General features: G+C 31.2%; 2 protein-coding genes across 2 annotated transcripts; both read left to right on the top strand.

Moving 5' to 3' along the window:
* The first annotated feature begins 7,409 nt into the window (after positions 1–7,409).
* Positions 7,410–10,229, top strand: LOC102578689 (uncharacterized). Its single transcript, XM_006338918.2, has 5 exons — positions 7,410–7,475; positions 7,615–7,710; positions 9,652–9,713; positions 9,793–9,851; positions 9,941–10,229. The coding sequence occupies exons 2-5, from the start codon at positions 7,631–7,633 to the stop codon at positions 9,956–9,958; spliced, it is 219 nt and encodes a 72-aa protein (XP_006338980.1). The 5' UTR covers positions 7,410–7,475; positions 7,615–7,630; the 3' UTR covers positions 9,959–10,229.
* Positions 10,230–12,126: 1,897 nt separating this feature from the next.
* Positions 12,127–16,994, top strand: LOC102578357 (mitochondrial succinate-fumarate transporter 1). The gene is made up of 2 exons (XM_006338917.2): positions 12,127–12,667; positions 16,105–16,994. Exons 1-2 carry the CDS (start codon positions 12,275–12,277, stop codon positions 16,639–16,641), a joined length of 930 nt encoding a protein of 309 aa, XP_006338979.1. The 5' UTR covers positions 12,127–12,274; the 3' UTR covers positions 16,642–16,994.
* Positions 16,995–18,901: the final 1,907 nt, after the last annotated feature.

Raw genomic sequence — 18,901 nt, 5'->3', positions numbered from 1 at the left:
TAATGCTTGCATTCTTTATATTTTCAGGTTTGCTGACACAGAATTAGTGATGCTTATTCCTAAGATATTATCATTGTTGCCTTTTAAATTAATTGGTTAAATATAAATTGCTTCTCATTAAAAATATTTTTTTGTTTTTAAAAATAAAATAAAAAGTTATTATAGAAATTTGACTAGACAGACAATTATTATAGTCGGAATGAATTTTGTTGAATATTTTTGTTGGTTTTGCTTAGTGGGAAAGGATTCAATGGATGCTTGAAGAATAAGGATGTTATTAATTAACAATGAAAACTAATTATAGATTAGAGAGGATCATATTGAGAGAATATATATAGGTTAAGCCAATTGGCAATCCTACTTGGCTTAATAAAATTGAAGATCATAATTAGAAGGGTGAAGAAACGAAGAGCCAATGATGTGTTGACACGTCATAGATTAGTCTTCATGAAGGGGGGTTGGGGTTAAATCGGTGGGTTTTGTCATATAGTAAAGAGCTTGTCACGGCTACGTGGATTAATACTCGCCTCCTAAATTCTCATCTACACTTGTCTTTGATTTCTTACGACGGTGATCAAGTCAGAAATTTAATGAAGGATGTGTAAAACATTACAAAATCGAATTTACATTTATAATATGTAATATTTGATTTCAAATAATTGATCATAAATCTAATACTTCTTATTTGATTTCTTACTATTATTATTCATGTAATGATGGTATCGAAAATATAATGGAGATATGTAAATATTAAAAATGCACAAAATTAATTATATATTCATAAATCATAATAACTAGTATTTGATTTATGTAAATTATATAATTATTCTGTATAAGATATGTACTGAACCATTCTTCTTTTATGAACACTTTTAAAAATTTAAAATATTTTCCTTTAAATAGATTTAAAAAAATAGGGAGTATACAAGTAATTTCATGTGTATATGAATTACAAGGCCTCTTGTCATGACTACGTGGATCCATTGTTAGCCTCCTAAAATATCGTCTCCATTTGTCCTTATCCCAACTTAGTTTTTCTCAATAATAAAATTCATAATCATATGATATCTTGCTCAATTAATTTAGACTTATATTGTTTACGCTATATTAGAAAAATATATTTTATATAAATAATTTCTTTGATTTGAATATTTGAATTTAAAATTTTTAGTTAAAAATGAAAGAATCATATATTGAGGATTTGGTCTAAACAAAGATATGATGAAGGTCATGTTGTTCTACTTATGTTTGTTATCTTATTTATCATCGTGAACAATTTATTTTAATTAGCTTTTGTATGACGTTTTATTATTTCAATTCGAACATGTAGCATGGCCAAGTGTGATCAAGAGGATGAAAGTTTATGTCACTGTCCTTAACATTACACAATCATCTAAGTACAAAATTGATGCACATTCCTCATTTTATGTTGAATTATATGGAAGATTGTTAAAATGAGCCAAAAAAAAATCCTTTGCATTAAAATACCATATTATATAGTTGATTTTATTGATGAGGATTGAATTGTAATAAGACTTTATATATACTTTTATTATTATTATTATTATTACATTAGGGGAAGGGAGTGGGTAAGTGGATGCTACCTACTAACTACTGATGAGTTTGAATCCTCCATCTCATGAAAGACGGATAATTCACCAAGTGAGTTCAAAGGCAAAGCTATACCCATCCAGGTGTCCAAGTGAACATTTTTTGTTGAAAAATTAAGTTTTATATATATATATATATATATATAATAAATTCTGCATTTAAAAGATATATATTTAAAGTTGGACATGTTTGACAAGAGCTATGCCTTTGACGCAATGGTTATGAATGTCCATTCGAATAAAAAGTTTTGAGTTTGAATCCCAAATAACACAATATATATTTTCTCCCTTTAATAAAATTTCTAGCTCCACCATTGAGTGAATTAGCCCTCAACCTTATAGTAGTACAAAATCCTCCACCTCATGAAAGACGGATAATTCACCAACTGAGTTAGCCCCTAATCTTATAGTAGTACAAACTTAAAATGTGAATCAATCGTTTTTTAAAAGTTAAATTTAACAAATTTCACTCAATTTTCTTTCTTGGGAGTGTACGAAGTGTAATAAATTTTACTTGAAGCCCTAATTAACCAAATGAGTGATAAGTTTTATTAGTTAAATTAATGTGATTTTGTTAAAATGTTGCACTACATCATATGAAATGTTAAAACGAAAGGTAGAAGTAAACAAAATCATTTTTTTCTAAAAGAACAACCAAATAGATGGGTACGAAGAAAAAAAGAAGAAAAGATGCTCATTAATTTTTGTTTCTAAATTTTACTATTCATTTAATAAAAAGAATTATGTGTCAAAATATTCTTAATTATGGACTATTTTTTCAAGATATAAGTTTAGAGAACTTTTATTTTGTCCAATTATTGTTACTTCTCCCTCGTTTCTTTTTAATTGTTACCTATACAATAAATGTTTGTTCTAAAATAGTTGTTAAGAAGGAATGGAGGCAGTACTAATTTTTTTTTTGAAAAATTAATGTTTGTTGCTAATCTTTTTGAAATTTTATAATTGATGTATATATAATTAAAAATTATAGACAATTAAATTTACAGTTACTTTTTATTTCTTAATTTCTCTAATTCACTTCAATTTGAATCAACCATGTTTTAATATTGACTTTGTAAGATTGTCTTCAATAAAACATTTCAAGAACATTTCAATCTCAAACTAATTAGATTATCAAATAATCAAATTAAAAAAAAAATTGTAACTTTGAATGTCTTGGATAACAATCATTATAATATTGGTTTTTGTATTTAAAAATATTATGAAATATTATATAAATAAAAAATGATACTCTAATTGACATAATCAATGAAGTGAAATCTTAATTTCATTTTTAAGCACTTTTAGAATAATCTTGACAGTATATGTAATAATTGATTCTATTGAAAAAGTTTTCAAAATTATAATCAATAAAAGATGTTTAAATGTTTGTGTTGTTATGTAACATACAATAATTTATATATGTTTATTATTTTCTTACAAAATATTACAAAAAATGTTATATTGTCAATTGAAAAAGAAAAAATTAATTATTAAATTATAATTAATTACAATATTTTTTTAGAATTTATGAGAATAATATATATATATATATATATATATATTATCGAATAAATGTATCTCTTTTTTCTAAATTTTGACTTTAGTCCACCCATTTTCTTCGATATATAAAGCTAACTAATATGTCATTTTCTTTTTTGGTCGATGTAGTGACTTAGATGGTACTATCTTTTGTACTCTACTAGTTATATCTTTGATTTTCTTTCGAATTTTCCGAAAAAGGTTTTTCCACCCAAAGTCAAGGGACAAAAATTAGGGATTTCTTCCTTCTCTCGGCATACGAGTAGGAGTAATGCGAAAAAGTCTTTTCTGTCGATCATTAGGTTAGTCTGACAGCTTTCCATTAGTCTTGGACTTTTCCCCTAAGTTTTGCAAACTCGATTGGATCATAATTGTTTGGTTCTTCACTAGGACATAACGAAGAATTGTAAATTATTCATGTACCATTCCCTTATTTCAGCCGAGGAAATAAAGTTAATTTGTTCAACTCAACTACACGAACACAACTCAGAAACATATCAAGAATATTGAAGTGAAATCAAAATATATCTATGAATCTAATTCCGTGAAAAATATTTTTTTTTCTTTCAATAGAGAGAAAAATAGAGATAAAAACAGATAAAAATGAAAATGAAAGAGGATAAAAACGCTACGAGTTCACATACCTTGACTTTAACGACGGCGAGAAACGTTGGCAATAAACTTTCGGCGAGAATCGACAGAGCAACATCCGTTTTGGGCTTCTTTTATTTCAAGTTGAATTGTCCCCGCTACAAAAATTTGTAGATCAAAATATGTTTTTTTATCTATATCAATATAAATTTGCTCGGCATAAATTTAGAGATAAAATCAAGTTATTCAACATAAGTTGTATAGTATATCTATGACCTAATTCGTTTCGTATAAATTTAAAGATTTTTGCTTCGTTTGGCATAAGTTCGATTTACCTAGCTAGACATAAGTTATGTAAGAATTAAGTTATATAACATGACATAACTTGTGGATTCTTAAATGAACTTGTCTCCTAAGTAGAAATTAAGTTATACAATACGACATAACTTGTTGAAGCTTTATAGAAGAAAAAAATCTGAAAAAAAGAAGAATTGTTTCAATTTTTAACTTTGAAGTGAAAAATTAACATAATTTTTAACCAAATAGATTATAAAAATGTCAAAAATGGTTCTAATTATTTTAAAGATTTAACTAGTACAAAAATAATTTGTCTTGAGTGCCATTCTCAAGTCTCAAACCTCTCTTCATGATTTTAGCCTAAAGATAGAAAAAAAGCTAATTATTAACACAGAAAATATGAGCTTTCCCAATATTGCCGCACAATTGGTAAAGGATGAAAGGCACAAAACTATATTGAGAAAATAACATGTGCGTACTATACGATGTCGATCGATCGAGAAGAACCAGTACCTTAATTACTACTATATAATAATATTTTTTTCCCACTTATATAACAATAGTTTTTTTTTATAAAATTAAATTATTTTTTTTAAAAAAAGAAACGCAGAACGAGTCAGCCACATTATCACATTATGGACTTACAAATTTTATTCGTTTGTAGCAATAATTTTATTTTTCTTGTCCACTTCAAAATACAAGAAATAATTATTCCAATGTTCACGTATAACCCAGTGGACTTGACTCCATTTGTCAGTTGAACCCTTCTACTCATTACTTTGCCAAATGAATACTTAAACTCAATGAAACTCTATTTTTTGAACTCCTCTGACCATTGACCAAACTTATGTGACATTAAATTGACTGAGTTGGACAACTACGTGACTACACGCGTTTTGTAGCAAGTGACTACAATATTTCTATTTTTAAAATATTAAAATTAACACAAGAAAACAATAGTAATATTTTTTTTAAAAAAAATTCAAATCATCTCACCTTCTTCTTCATCCCCACCCACCCCTTCTCTCTCCATCTTCAGTCCCCAGCCCACCCCTTTTCTTTTCTTCTTCTTCTTCTTCAGATGAGTACTCACCCACTCATCCATCATTCTTTCTTTGTTTTCAACACCCACCTCATTCTATCTTTTTTCATTGTCTTCTTCGATAAACAGTACCCTTCACAACTGCCACCATTACCATAAAAAAATATTAAAAAGTTACCGAAACATCTAACTAATCCATTTTCATTTTTATGTTCTTATATAAAATTTTCAAGATCTATTATATTTCTTAGATTATTCACAAATCAGTTTTTTTAAATCAAAATAAATGGAACAGGTCCTCAAGTAAACGTAATGGATAATGAATTTTTGTGTTTGAATTTTTTTTTGGGACAATGCAATTTTTTTTAGGGATGAGGAGCGGAAATGGAGAAGACGATGAAGTGGGGAATTGGGGGAGAGGAATTGCACCTTTTTTAAAGTTATGACGTGTCACTAAAAAAAATGGCGTGGAGTTCCACGTGTAGCTGCGTGTATCACACTTCCACAGATTATATGAGAAAGGGTTTAAAATATTGTGTTTCCTGGAGTTTAAGTGTTTATTTGACAAACTAGTGAGTAGGAGAATTCAACTGACAAACATAGTCAAGTACAAGGGTCTCTCAGTTCATTCCACCTAATAATAATAACGGAAAAGGGTCAAAATTGCCCCCGAACTATATGAAATAGACCATTTATACCCTTTGTTACATTTTGGGATAAAAAATGCCCCTGCTGTTATCCTAAGAGACCACAAATACCCTCAAGAGTTAACACCCCAATTTTTTGTTGACGTGGCAAGCCACGTGGGACTAATTCTTCCACCTAAGCGTTGCCAACTAGGATTCACTACAAAAGAACTAGAGCTTTAGCGGCAACAACAGTCGCCACAAAAGACCCAAAAAATCGTCACTAAAAGTTTTTAACATTAAATTCTAATTTTGTGTTTTTTTCTTCATTGTTTTTAAAAAAATCAACTATGATACCGATTAAGTAGGAGTTTGAAGACACTGTATGTTTTATTTTTATGTCATATGTAAATGTATAAAATGTACAATGATGCATTATATAGTAGGAGATTTGAATCGAGAAGTAATTTTTGATATTTTTCGTAATAATATTGGATGTTTTTAATATGGATATTGCAAGTTATTTATTTTAGAAAATTAGGTCGCAATCAAAAATTAATTATCATATTTTTTGTTGAAAAATAGATTTTACTAGCGAATGGTTGTTGGAGCCTTAGTCGCCACTAAAAATCACTCATAACCTTTAGTGGCAATATTTTGGGATTTTGTGGCGACTTTGTCGCCACTAATTAAAGTCAATTTCTTTTGTAGTGAATCTTAGTTGGCAATGCTTAGGTGGAGGGATTAGTCCCATGTGGCTTGCCACGTCACTAAAAAATTGGGGTGTTAACTCTTGAGGGTATTTGTGGTCTCCTGGGATAACTGCGGGGTATTTTTGATCCCAAAATGTAATGGAGGGTATAAGTGGTCTATTTCGCATAGTTCAGGGGCAATTTTGACCCTTTTCCGTAATAATAATAATAATTAAATGGCGGTCTTTATTAACACGCGGCATTCGTTTTCTTATTATATGTTTGGAAATGAATTGGGTCTGCTGGGTTTGGTCCAAATTTGGTCTGAAAGTTGAGTTTAAAGTAAGGTAACAAAATAACTACATTTACAATAAAAGGGATTAGATTTCAAATTAGGACATGGCCACATCAGTTTCAATTATGGTCAATTCTAATTAAGAACGTAACCAAATTTACTAAATTCGGCTAGGATTTAAATAAGATTAATTAATAAGCTTTTTAATCTTAACGAAATAAAGTAATTATAAACTAATTAATTCGAAAATATAATCTACTAACTAACTAATACTAATTTCAGAAAATATTTAAGTGAAACAAAATCTTTTTTGAGAAGATTTTTGAACAATGCTAACTTCTTTTCTCTAACACAAAATACAAATGAATAAAATTTAAACCCTTGACATGGATGGCCAAGTTGCTCAAGCTTCAAAGCATGTTTGTTTTCAAAGAAACTTTTATATGAACTTAGTATAATAAAATAAGTTTCGTAGAAATTAAGCCACATAAGACATGCCTTATGTTATATATTTTTTTTTTACATGCCTTATGCTATATTATGTTACGAAAATATAATTATTATCTTATTTTTTATTTTTTTATTATTAATGTAGATATTTTCAACTACTTTTTGTTGTTGAAGGACGTTATTCTGGGCCGCTGGCACATTCCTATAAGCCCATCGTTAATTGGGCCACATAGCCCACTTGTCCAGTTGCCTTATAAGTACAATTTCCCCTGCATTGTTTCCCTCTTTAAAGTTCTTCCCCTTCAGATTTGGCGATATCTCGTTTCCCAGGTTAGGGTTTCTTCGAGCTGTTCGATTTTCTTACTTAATCTATTGTTCGATCTTCGGAGATTTTTCAATTATAGCCAAAAGTGTATGAGTTTCATATTTCTGTATATGTATATTGATTTGTTTTCTTATTTGTGTATAGTTGTGCAATCTCAGCCATGGCTGGTGGAGGAAATTTCATTCATAGGGTCATTTCTTATGTCGCCAATGAATTAATCGTTAACGGGCTCTCCAACAGGTAGTTAATTCTATTTTGGTTAATGTTTCTCTGATATTGAGGGGAGGGGAGGGTTGATAACTTTGAGAGTTCATATGACTTCGCGTAATCAATTTCGTGCATATATTCTCCTGTAAAAGAACTGTCTATACCGTTTTGTTGCACCGCAATTTTTTCTTGATTAATGATCATATCATATGATTATTGATCAAGTCAAAAGTTCTGTTGTTTGATGCTCCAAGTTTGAATTTCTCTTATAGTCAATTATGTTTTTATATGAGGTAATATGCAACTAATCCATCTCTAATATCGGCCCTGTTTGTATGTGTATATACAAAATAAAACATAATATAACAAAAATATACCCTGTATAATCCCACAAAGTGGAGTCTGCAAATAAAGCATACAACTGAAATTAATAAAAGCACCTTAGGTGCCACTGGCATAGGGCTATACTTAATCCTAACAAGGTTCTGAGTTCAAATCCTGCTTGCCACAATTTTTGAATCTTTTCCGTCTGTCTAGGACATTTTCAACCTCAAAATGTAAAATTTAAGCTCCCTCATTGTAGGTGCAAGGATTCGAACCCAGCTAAGAAAACACACGGAAACCCGCCTAGACCAATTCCCCCAAACATCATTTGTAGTTTAGGGTGCCTAGTAATCAATATATACTGTACATAAGGTATATAAACTTGTATACATATGATTTTTTCCGTGGTTAACGGGTGCACATGACTCACAATGTAGGTCCGCCTCTGACCTTTGGGAGATGTGTGTCAATATGAGGAACATTAAGATGGATTTATCTTGTATGGAAGGTTGTCATTGATTTGTTGGTGATGCATAGCCTACAATGACCCCCAAAAAATATAATTTAGCTGGAAACATACTAGGGGACTCTGTCTGTTATTGATCTTTACATGTTCTAATATCGCATGCATGCTGTTGATGACTCCTTGGGCTTGTAATGATTGACGAGATGATAGCAATTTTTTTGCTAAAAACTCTCTTAACTGACTGAAGCTAGTCATTTTACATCTTCACTAGCAATTTTGTTAATATCATTAGGGTTTACTATTTTGAGGCTATTTGCGTTTATGGCCTTTGTGTGGGATTATTGTTCGATTCTCTTTGCAACATAATTGTGAACACATTGTTGGTGTTGATGTATGTTTCTAGTGATTGTGAAGATGATTGTAATTCGATATCTAAACATATGATGATCCAAGGCTGCCTGGTCATCTTCTTATCTTAATTTTGTATGTTTGTAATTGTTGTGAGATAATCAGTTTGATAGCTCAAAAATCTGTGTTCTCTTCATTATTCTTGGTGCCCTGTTGAGAAAGTAATCCTTCTTACAAGTATTTGTTTGCATATGATGCCTTTTGGTTTGACCAGAAGAAATATGATCTTTCATCAATTCTGGGGTGGTTTATTGTGTGTTGTCATATATGTCAATCTTGTGTTATAGTGCGTGCCATTCCATGTCTCTTTGCTATGCAACTACAAGCAAAGGCAAAGGCGGTTTTCATTTTTTTGCAGTTCTAACTAAACAAAGAATAAGGAATCTGTTAAGTTATGGTTAGCTTAGCTTTAAATAAGTGATGGCCTAACGGATTAAAGTCTTCTGTTGCCACTATTTCTTGTAGCCATCTTAGTGTTTTCGGAAACTTTACAGTCAGTAATATATTCTGAAGGTCAAACTTGTAGGAGATTAAGGAATTTCATATCCATTCTACTGGTGGGTACTAGTCAAGAAGAGAACTATATGTGTGAAATGTCTTTTTTCAAAATTTATTTTATACTGTGTTACATCTAACATCTTCAATTTACTGTATATACTTTTTGATTCTTAGAATTAAAAAAAAAACAAAATAAAGTCCCTTTAGCAATTTGGGTAATGCCTGAGATGTTATTTTCTGAATATACCCACTAAAAGGCCTCTTTCTCTTCATCTCAGCGCTAGTTTTCAAAGATTTGCTGTGAGGACATCTAAGAGAATGGAGGATCTATCTAAAATGGGTAACTATTATTTCCATCTTTTCCCTTGTTCTCGTGAATCTTTCAGGCCGTTGTGACCATTTGTTTTTGGTACTTGCAGCTCAGCAAAAGAGGCAAGAAATTGCTGATCAGGTGAAGGATGTGTCTAAAAATTTTGAGGTAACAATGCTAAATCTTTTTCAATCAAAGTACAAATACTGTTGAACTAGTGACTAACACTTGTTTATTTCCCAATTTATGCTTTGCAGTCTTTCAAGGACCGGTGATTTGGAAACTTGGTGTTCTCCACAAACAATGGAATGAATGTAGTAAACATTTAGCTCAGTTTGTAAAGTAGTTTGGAGACAAATGCGTAAAGTTACACTATCATTTGAGGATTTGGTATTGTATGACTCTATTGTGTTGCATTGTTTGAGTATCAATGCTTCATCCTTTTTCTTTTTCCCTTTGTGATTTCTGTACTGAATCTCTCTTGTAAAGATGCCCTAGTTGGCATGACAAATTTTGAAAATAAGCTTGGTTACAAAAATTTCGAAATAAGGTGATCGCAGGAAGTAGCTAGTAGTGGTGATGGTGCTAGCAATAATCGTTAATAGTTGTAATTGATCGTGGTGTTGATGATGCTAGCCTAAATTGAAGTTCAAAGTAATCTTCATTTTCTTAACTCAATAATAGTGGTAACAGTAAAATTATCTTTTGTAATTTTACAAGTAAAATCCGAGATGGATAACATATGCAGAAATTTTACACCTAATTTTAAGGTTTGATGTAAGGTTAAAAAAAGTTAAAATACAAATCGCTCAATAGTAAAAGAAATACACATTGTCAGTCAAAAATAAAAAAAAACATCTCGCTTAAGGTTACGCGATTTATTCATTATGGTTGATCATCAACAAAACAGGTGGCTATTTGTGCATTTTAGAGGGAAAAAATGATCCTTTTGGCTTCAAACTCGTAGCATGTTTATATTATTAAATAAAGAATCTTTATTTTGTAAGTATGGTCAAGTACATTGATATTGTTAACGTGCGTGAGAAAAATAAGGTTGAAATTGTGAAAGAGAGATGAGGAAAGTAAGGTTGAAACGGTAAAAGAGAGTTGAATGGAAAAAAAGATATTCTATATCTCCAACTTATTATATTAGTCTTGTTGTACCTTTGAACTCTTCAATTAATTCAGAATTATTTGAGTCACACAATGTTGTGTCTAAAAATAAAGCAAAGCAAAGTGCATAACAAAGTAATAGCCATCTGACTCATGTTTTCTAAAGGGGATAAAGAATTAAACTACTAGATCGGTGGAAATTATATGACAATAAACTTGAGTTTTCTTTAAGAAATTGAGACAATAACGTCTCAATATGCGGAATATTTAATTATTTTTCTTCTTTTTTATTACTACAAAAAAAATCAAAATCGAGGACCAAAATTGACAAATAACCTCAATTTTTGCCTAGAACTGACCCAAAATCAACAAGCTCCACTATGCCAAAAAAATAGTGAATCGATTTCCTAAAAATAATAACGAAAAACTCCGTCTTTCAAAAATACATATTAAAATAAAGTTGAAGGGAATAAGTAAACAACGTAATCCACGACCAAAAAAAAAAAAGCGAAAAAGAAAATACTGTTTATTTTATTTATTCAATATTTCAAGAATAAATTTTAAGTTTTACTTGCTACTTTTAATAAATTCAAAAAGATAATTATAATTTATTTTTTTCATAATTCACCTCATTAACTACTTATCTAATGAGTACCTTACTTCAATTAATATATTTATTACGTTCATGTAAACTACTTTTTTCCTCCAAATATCAAAGTATTATTTCATATATATACGTTTAAAATTCAAAGCGGACAACTAAACATTATAAGGTCCACTTGTGTTTCCGAATAAATTAATGCAGTACTAACCACCATTGAATATGGGGAAAAAATCCCCTAGCAAAAGAGTGCTCCTCAAATAGGTTATGAGAATTTGAATTTAGTAGAACTTCAATTTAAATAACTTAGATAAAATCATAAAAAAATTATTTTTTTGTGCTTAATTATTTGACCACTTTTGAATTGGCACATCTATTAAGAAAACAATTAATGACATAGTGAGTTTACCATTTTACCCCTATTAATTATGAAGTAGATGAAAAGTCCTACATTTTTCAAAGTAATTAGTCATTTAATTGAAGGTCTAATAGGTAAAAAAAATTTAACCTTTTTTTATTCATAAAAATAGACAAGTAATTAGGAAAAATTATAAAAGAAAAAATGAACAAATAATTAGAGACAGAAAGAGTAATATACAATACAAAAAGTTAAAATGACGCGTTCAAATAAAACTTTAATATCTCATAATTTCATGTTATAATTTCTTATGGTTTGACCAAACGGCCCTAAATATTAGTGCTAAATATTAGTGAGTTTTCGAATCAAGATCTAATGAAAAGTAAAAAGAAAGAATAAATTTATGCAACGTCATCACGTTTCTCATTTTTCTCCACTGAAGCAGAGGAGAAGGTCGTTACCCAATAAATCTCAATAACGGCGGCGTTTATACTTTCTCATTCTGCTTCATCAACTTCAATGGCGGAAGAGAATTCAAGGAGCAAGAAAACGATTCCACCGTATATGAAGGCCATTTCCGGCTCATTAGGTGGAATCGTTGAAGCTAGTTGTTTGCAACCGATCGACGTTATCAAAACCCGGCTTCAACTGGACCGGGCCGGTGCTTACAAGGGGATTGTCCACTGCGGTTCTACCATTGTTAATAACGAAGGTGTAAGGGCTTTGTGGAAAGGATTGACGCCATTCGCTACTCATTTGACTCTCAAGTATGCGTTGCGTATGGGTTCAAATGCGGTTTTTCAGACAGCTTTTAAGGACTCGGAAACGGGTAAGCTTAGCCCGCAGGGTCGGTTGATGGCTGGTTTTGGTGCTGGCGTGCTTGAAGCTCTTGTTATTGTCACGCCCTTTGAGGTTTGTTGATTTCCATAATTTCTTGTGATTTAGTTGTGATTGATTGGAAACTAGTTGAATCTGCTATATATGCTCATAACATGTTTGTTTTATTTTCTGATCTAGTTAATTAGTGTAACTGTGGAACCCAAACAAATCCTTTTTGACAGTAGATACTTTTCTTTTTTGAGAATCATGGTGTCTGGGCCAGCTTGCACGCAGTGCCACCAGCAACAGGTACCAGATAGCTAGATGGAAAGAAATCAACCTAGCGTTTTTATCGGATTAATAGATCAGTTGAGACTATTCAATCACATGAATTGATGATTTAGCTTTTTTCCTGGGTGAGATTGCGTACTGACAATAATAAGGAGATGATTTAGGACAAAGAGATAAGTAAAACTAAAACTAACAGCTTGAAGTACGACACGATGATAAGTCGACAACAAGGAGGTGATTAAGGACAAAGATTTAAGTAAACTAAAACTATGTAAACAACACAGCCAAAATGGAAATTAGTTGTCTTTATCTAATACTAAAAAGATAAGAAATGATTACTGTGTTTGCGGAGAGAATGTGACTATAAAGCATTTACTCCTTGGATTGTCGGGTCTAATTATCGTGTCAATACTAGTATACATGCTCTACATGCAGAAATGATTGTTGTTGGAGTGATAGCGGGTGTATGCATTCTGCCTTGTCTGAAACAGAGTGATTTGGCTAGAGCCGAGGGTAAAAAACTAACATTCGTTTTGGACTAAATGCTGCTCATATTCTTCCCTGTCTGCTCAATTCATATTTTTATTTTTTGTTTCTTCCAACAAGGAAAAAATAAATGTAGGGTCAAAATATCCCTTTAAAAAACCCAAATACATTTTCTCCTTTAGAATGGATTAGGGGTCTTTGTCCTGCCTTCTCCAAGAGCTGAGGTGATGTCTCTTTCTCATGTACACTCAACAATGACCGCGCTAAGGATGACTTAAGTTCTCTTGATTATCATTCATTATCAAACAATTGACTTCATCTCCAATTTAGACCCAACTTTTGTTTACATAAAACTTTTAACTCTGACCTCAAAACAGAAATTAGGTCAATTAATTGAATGATATACTTGAAGAGTTTATCCACATAGTGGAAGAGCATTCCAATTATCCATGATTTCCGTTTCAAACAAAGCCATGAATAATTTGACATAGACTGAGTGATAGATCTGATGTGGTTAAACATTTACAGGTTCTGTGGACACTATAAGTTGTGACCTTAGCTGACTTTGTGTGGTTTTACAGTTGATCAAGCAAGCTTTGCCAAAAGATGGCCAATTTTTCTTAGTTAGGTAATTGGAACAATTTTCTAAGGGAAGTGGCTTGCTTCAAAGGAGAAAAAAAATGTATATTAGGATAGATGATTTCTCCAAGGCTTTGGTCTAGTGGTAAGACTGGGTGCAGCAAGTGATGTGTGAGTAAGGTGTACGTCATGGTTTCATACCTTACTGTAGACAAAAAATTTGGTATTAGGGTAGAGGGGTGGACCTATTATCCATCGAATTTCTAACCATGCGCCACTGGTCCATTGGGGTTATCTCAGTTATAAAAAAAGAAGATGATGATAGTAAGGTTCTGTTAAGCTTGATCATTCTTATTCAAAAAACAGGGATTTTGTAGTTCTACTATGGACTTAGTAATTGTAATATTAATATATGTACTAGGAATTTTGTAGTTCATTCAAATTAATGGATATGCACAGGTTTTTTTTTTTTTTTTTTTTTTTGAAATAGGCAACTTTGATGCACAGAATTATTAGCAGTTCTACTTTATTGTTTCTGATTAGTGTTGATCATCAACTGTCCATTGAATTGAAGGCGGTCCTTAGCTAGCGCAGGGTTAAGGGGAGAGTGGGTGTATACCATACTTTGTCTTCTCCTTGGGTAAGATAGGTTGGACCAGTCAAACGGGACTAGGAAAAAGTGCTCTGGAGTATCACTTCACTAGTTACTAGAGTGAGAAACCAAAGTCAAGATATGGTTATGCACCTGTGGTGCTTTATCTAGAAAAGATATTGGTGCAGCTCTAGAGAAGGATGTTGGAGTAAGAATACTAGGTTGGATTAGATATAAGTTAGAGGAGGAGATAGAGTAACATTGTTGAGCTGAAAGGTTATGCCATGATTACAACTTACAACACAACAAAGAGCACAAGAAAATTAAGTGCTGCAGAATACAGTGGAAATTAAATGCTATCTCAAAATGTTGAGCAATTCAAGATAGTGCTAGATGGAGAAGAATTAGGGAGTGCAACACAGGACTAATTTGTGGATTTTCCACATAATGTTCCTTTTAGGTGGCAAAAAGTACCATTCATTTAATTGTTAGTCGGTGAAGACTCCTATAAATAGCGTGGATTTGTGACATCTGGTGATCTTTTATGAGAAAAAGAATATGATATGAGAAGCAATAAAGTGAGTGGAGAGGGCCAATGCATTTATTGTACAAGGTTATGTTAGCCAAATCTTTCAAATTCAAGAAGGAAGTAGTGAAACGATGATCAACGGGTAATTCCCCTCTCTTCCATTTAAGTTTCATAGTGGCTCATTTTTAAATTTTGAGGATGAATGCAATTCTAACAATGGAGAAATTTGGTTTGTTGACCATGCACTTGAAAGTTCTGTAAAATGTCCGGCCAACATTTAGTTAAATAGATTTTGTAAAAGCAGATCGCAAGAAATTTGCCTCACTGAGATACATCCAAGTTGACCAGGCTTAATTGGGTTTTTAAATAATTTATATTGATAACCATACAGTTAAACGAAATTAATGTCCGAAAGGTTGTAGATTTTATTCTTAAAGTAGATTTGGTTCCTGATAAATGGACTAAAGTTTACCATGGACATGCAGCTCATATTGCACTACAAATTTGATATTATCTTTGCAATGGAAAAGATAGGCGAGTTGATGGTGATGGATACCTATTGCTTTGTCGAGTATGTAGAGGTTCTAAAAGGATGGTGTGGAAATGTTTGTATGGAATACTTATCTCCTATCTTAGCTGGGATGCTTTAACCTTCCAGGGGCACTTACAAAATGCTTGCATTCTGCACTGTTCATGTGTTTCGCATTTTTTTTAATACAGAAGTCTTTAGAAGGTAATGAAAGCATCTGTAAAATAATTACACTCTGCTCATTTGTATATGGTCGCTTGTTGAGATGTTTTTACTTTCATTTGCCGGTTGACGCTAGGCTTGAAGTGGAATACCTATCCGCTGCTCCAATTGAATGTTGTCCTGTATCACTTATCAAGAATTATGTCTACAGGATACTAATTTTTGGTTATTTGCATGACTGCGCATAATATTTGGCATACTAGCATCTCTAAAATGGCTCAATATCAGAATTCAGAAGAGAGATTTTTGAAAGGATATTCAGCATAAATCACTGAATGATTGTCAAATTTTGATCAATGCAGGTGGTGAAGATTAGACTACAGCAGCAGAGAGGATTAAGTCCTGAGCTATTGCGATACAAGGGACCTGTACACTGTGCTCGTATGATTGTTCGTGAAGAAGGCATTCTCGGTCTCTGGGCAGGTGCGTCGCCAACAGTTATGCGTAATGGTACGAATCAGGCTGCCATGTTTACTGCCAAGAATGCATTTGACACAATATTGTGGAAGAAACATGAAGGTGATGGGAAAGTTCTTCATCCATGGCAGTCTATGATATCAGGATTCCTGGCAGGGACAGCTGGTCCTATATGCACCGGTCCATTTGACGTTGTGAAAACAAGGCTCATGGCTCAGAGTAAAACTGTGGGCGAGTTGAAGTACAGAGGAATGTTTCATGCCATCGCAACAATACATGCAGAAGAAGGATTACGTGCCTTATGGAAAGGACTAATTCCCCGGCTCATGAGGATCCCACCTGGACAGGCAATTATGTGGGCTGTGGCTGACCAAATAACTGGCTTTTACGAGAGGACATACTTGACAAATGCACCCTTATAGTAGGTACTACTGCAGTTTTGTCTTCGCCTTTCTTAGTTCATTTTTCTGGCAGAAGCTCAGCTAGTTTTTCCCTTTATAGTTTCTTTAGCTATTGTTTGAAGGCGAAAAGAAGATGACGCTACGCCTTATCCACATTTTTACTGAGATCCCGCAACCTTAACAATGTTTGTCTAGACTACCTCTATCTTCACAGGCTGAGGAACTGAGTTTTGCAGTAAAATTGAAATCTTTAAGTCTCATTTTGATATGTACTGAGGATAGAAATCCTAACTGGTGTGGTTGAAGTGCTTGAGAACATTGTTGATTTTTTACCCTTGCCAAAAGAAAAAAAAATAAGACATTCTAAATTTTTGCCAAGTCTTTAAGGGTGCGTTTTGTATGAATTTTTCTATTTTCTCGTGTTTGATTAGTCAAAAAATTGAAAAATATCTATTTATAGGAAAATAAACTTCTTGAGAATTGAGGGAAACGATCTCTATAATGAAAAGAAAAACAACTTGTATCGTCTCATTCCCACCCCCGTGCACTCCCCCATCCCCACCCTTATTCTCCGATGTCTATATTTGAAAAATATTTAGTTTAATTTGTTAGTTTGAAAAATTTAAAGAGAATTTATTATGTTATACCAATTTTATTCTTGTTAAATTTTGCGGAACACACGTTTAGTAAAGTCTCACTAAACCTACTGTTTATACTCTATATATGTCTATGATTTGACATATCCTTTAAGAAGTAATAAATAAAATAGTATTTTATATTTTCAAAAAGGAATTAATTGAAGGGGAAAATGGGGAAAAAATAAAGTAATTCTACTTTGATTTTGTATATTGATAAGTAATTTGGGAAATATATTTTTGATAATATGAAAAAGTAATATGAGACGAAGAGATTAATTTTTAAGGGTCATATAAACAAAAAATAATAAGTAAATTGGTCTATACTTGGGAGGGAGTTCGTAACTTTCTTTATTAACTACTTCCTCCGTTCATTTTTTACTTTTTCACTTTGAATTTTACATGGGCCTTTAAGATATAATGATTTATTTGAATATTTTGTCATAATATACATATTAATCAAGGTACATACATATTAAAAAATTATTTTTAAAATATTAAATAAATAAAAGTGAACTATTTGTCATGAAGTTTTCCAGAATTCCTACATTAATTGACAACTTAATTAATTCTTTCGTTTACGCATCTCGAGACTAAATTAAATATTTATGGAGATCACAACTTTGCTAATTTTAAAGTTGATCCCACCGATATGCAAAGGCCAAACTCATCAGATCTACTTATAGTAGTTTCCAAAATAGTCTTTGTTCATTTTTTTCTTACTCACACTGTTCTTATTTACTTGTTCATTTTTCTTTTTATAGTTATCTCTAATTACTTGTCTATTTTGATAAATAAAAATATGATAAATTTTTTTTTCTATTATATCCTCAATTAATTACTTTGAAAAGGTAGAACTTTTTGAAAATATTAAATTTTTAATTCATCTACTTATTAACTAATAGGGGTAAAAAGGTAAACTCACTATGTCAATAATTAATTTCTTAATAGGTGTGCCAATTCAAAAGTGGACAAGTAATTAGGGACAGAGTGAGTATTATTTTTAAAAATAAAATTTTTCTTAGTATTAATTATTTATTTTCTAAATGTTTTACAAGATTAATACATCAATTAATAATAATAATGTGATAAATAGTTATGTCAATTATTATTTTCTTAATAAATATTTTGAATTCAAATATAACAACTAAAAATAAATGGAAAGAGTATTAAGTTTGTTACTCCAACATATCAGAACAAATGGTATTTCACATGATCAAAAAGACATTGATAATGTTCTTTCAATTTTATTCTTATTTAAATAAAAAAAGTTCACTTAATAAAGAATTTATTAAAATTAAGTTAGTAAAAATACCTGTTACTTTCTAGAAAAGAATAATTTTCTTAAAATATGTGCTTAACTTAAGAAACACAACTAAGAAAAGTATAAATTCAAACAATGATATAGCAAAATTATTATTCTATTTATTGTTCTTTAAAAAGTATGTCAAATTATTCTCTCTATTTATTTTTATTTATTCATTATTTTAAAAATAAATATTCAGTTTGTACTTGTCATTTTTAGCATATCACGAAAAATAATTACTATTTTTTTTTATGTTTTATCCTTAACATTAATTTAGTTATTTATGTTCAAAACCTAATACTGAATATCAGAATAATGTAATATAATAATCATACCAATT

Source organism: Solanum tuberosum, unplaced genomic scaffold (genome assembly GCF_000226075.1).
Source record: "Solanum tuberosum cultivar DM 1-3 516 R44 unplaced genomic scaffold, SolTub_3.0 scf00008, whole genome shotgun sequence".
Lineage (NCBI taxonomy): Eukaryota > Viridiplantae > Streptophyta > Magnoliopsida > Solanales > Solanaceae > Solanum > Solanum tuberosum.
This window is presented reverse-complemented; position numbering and strand designations above follow the sequence as displayed.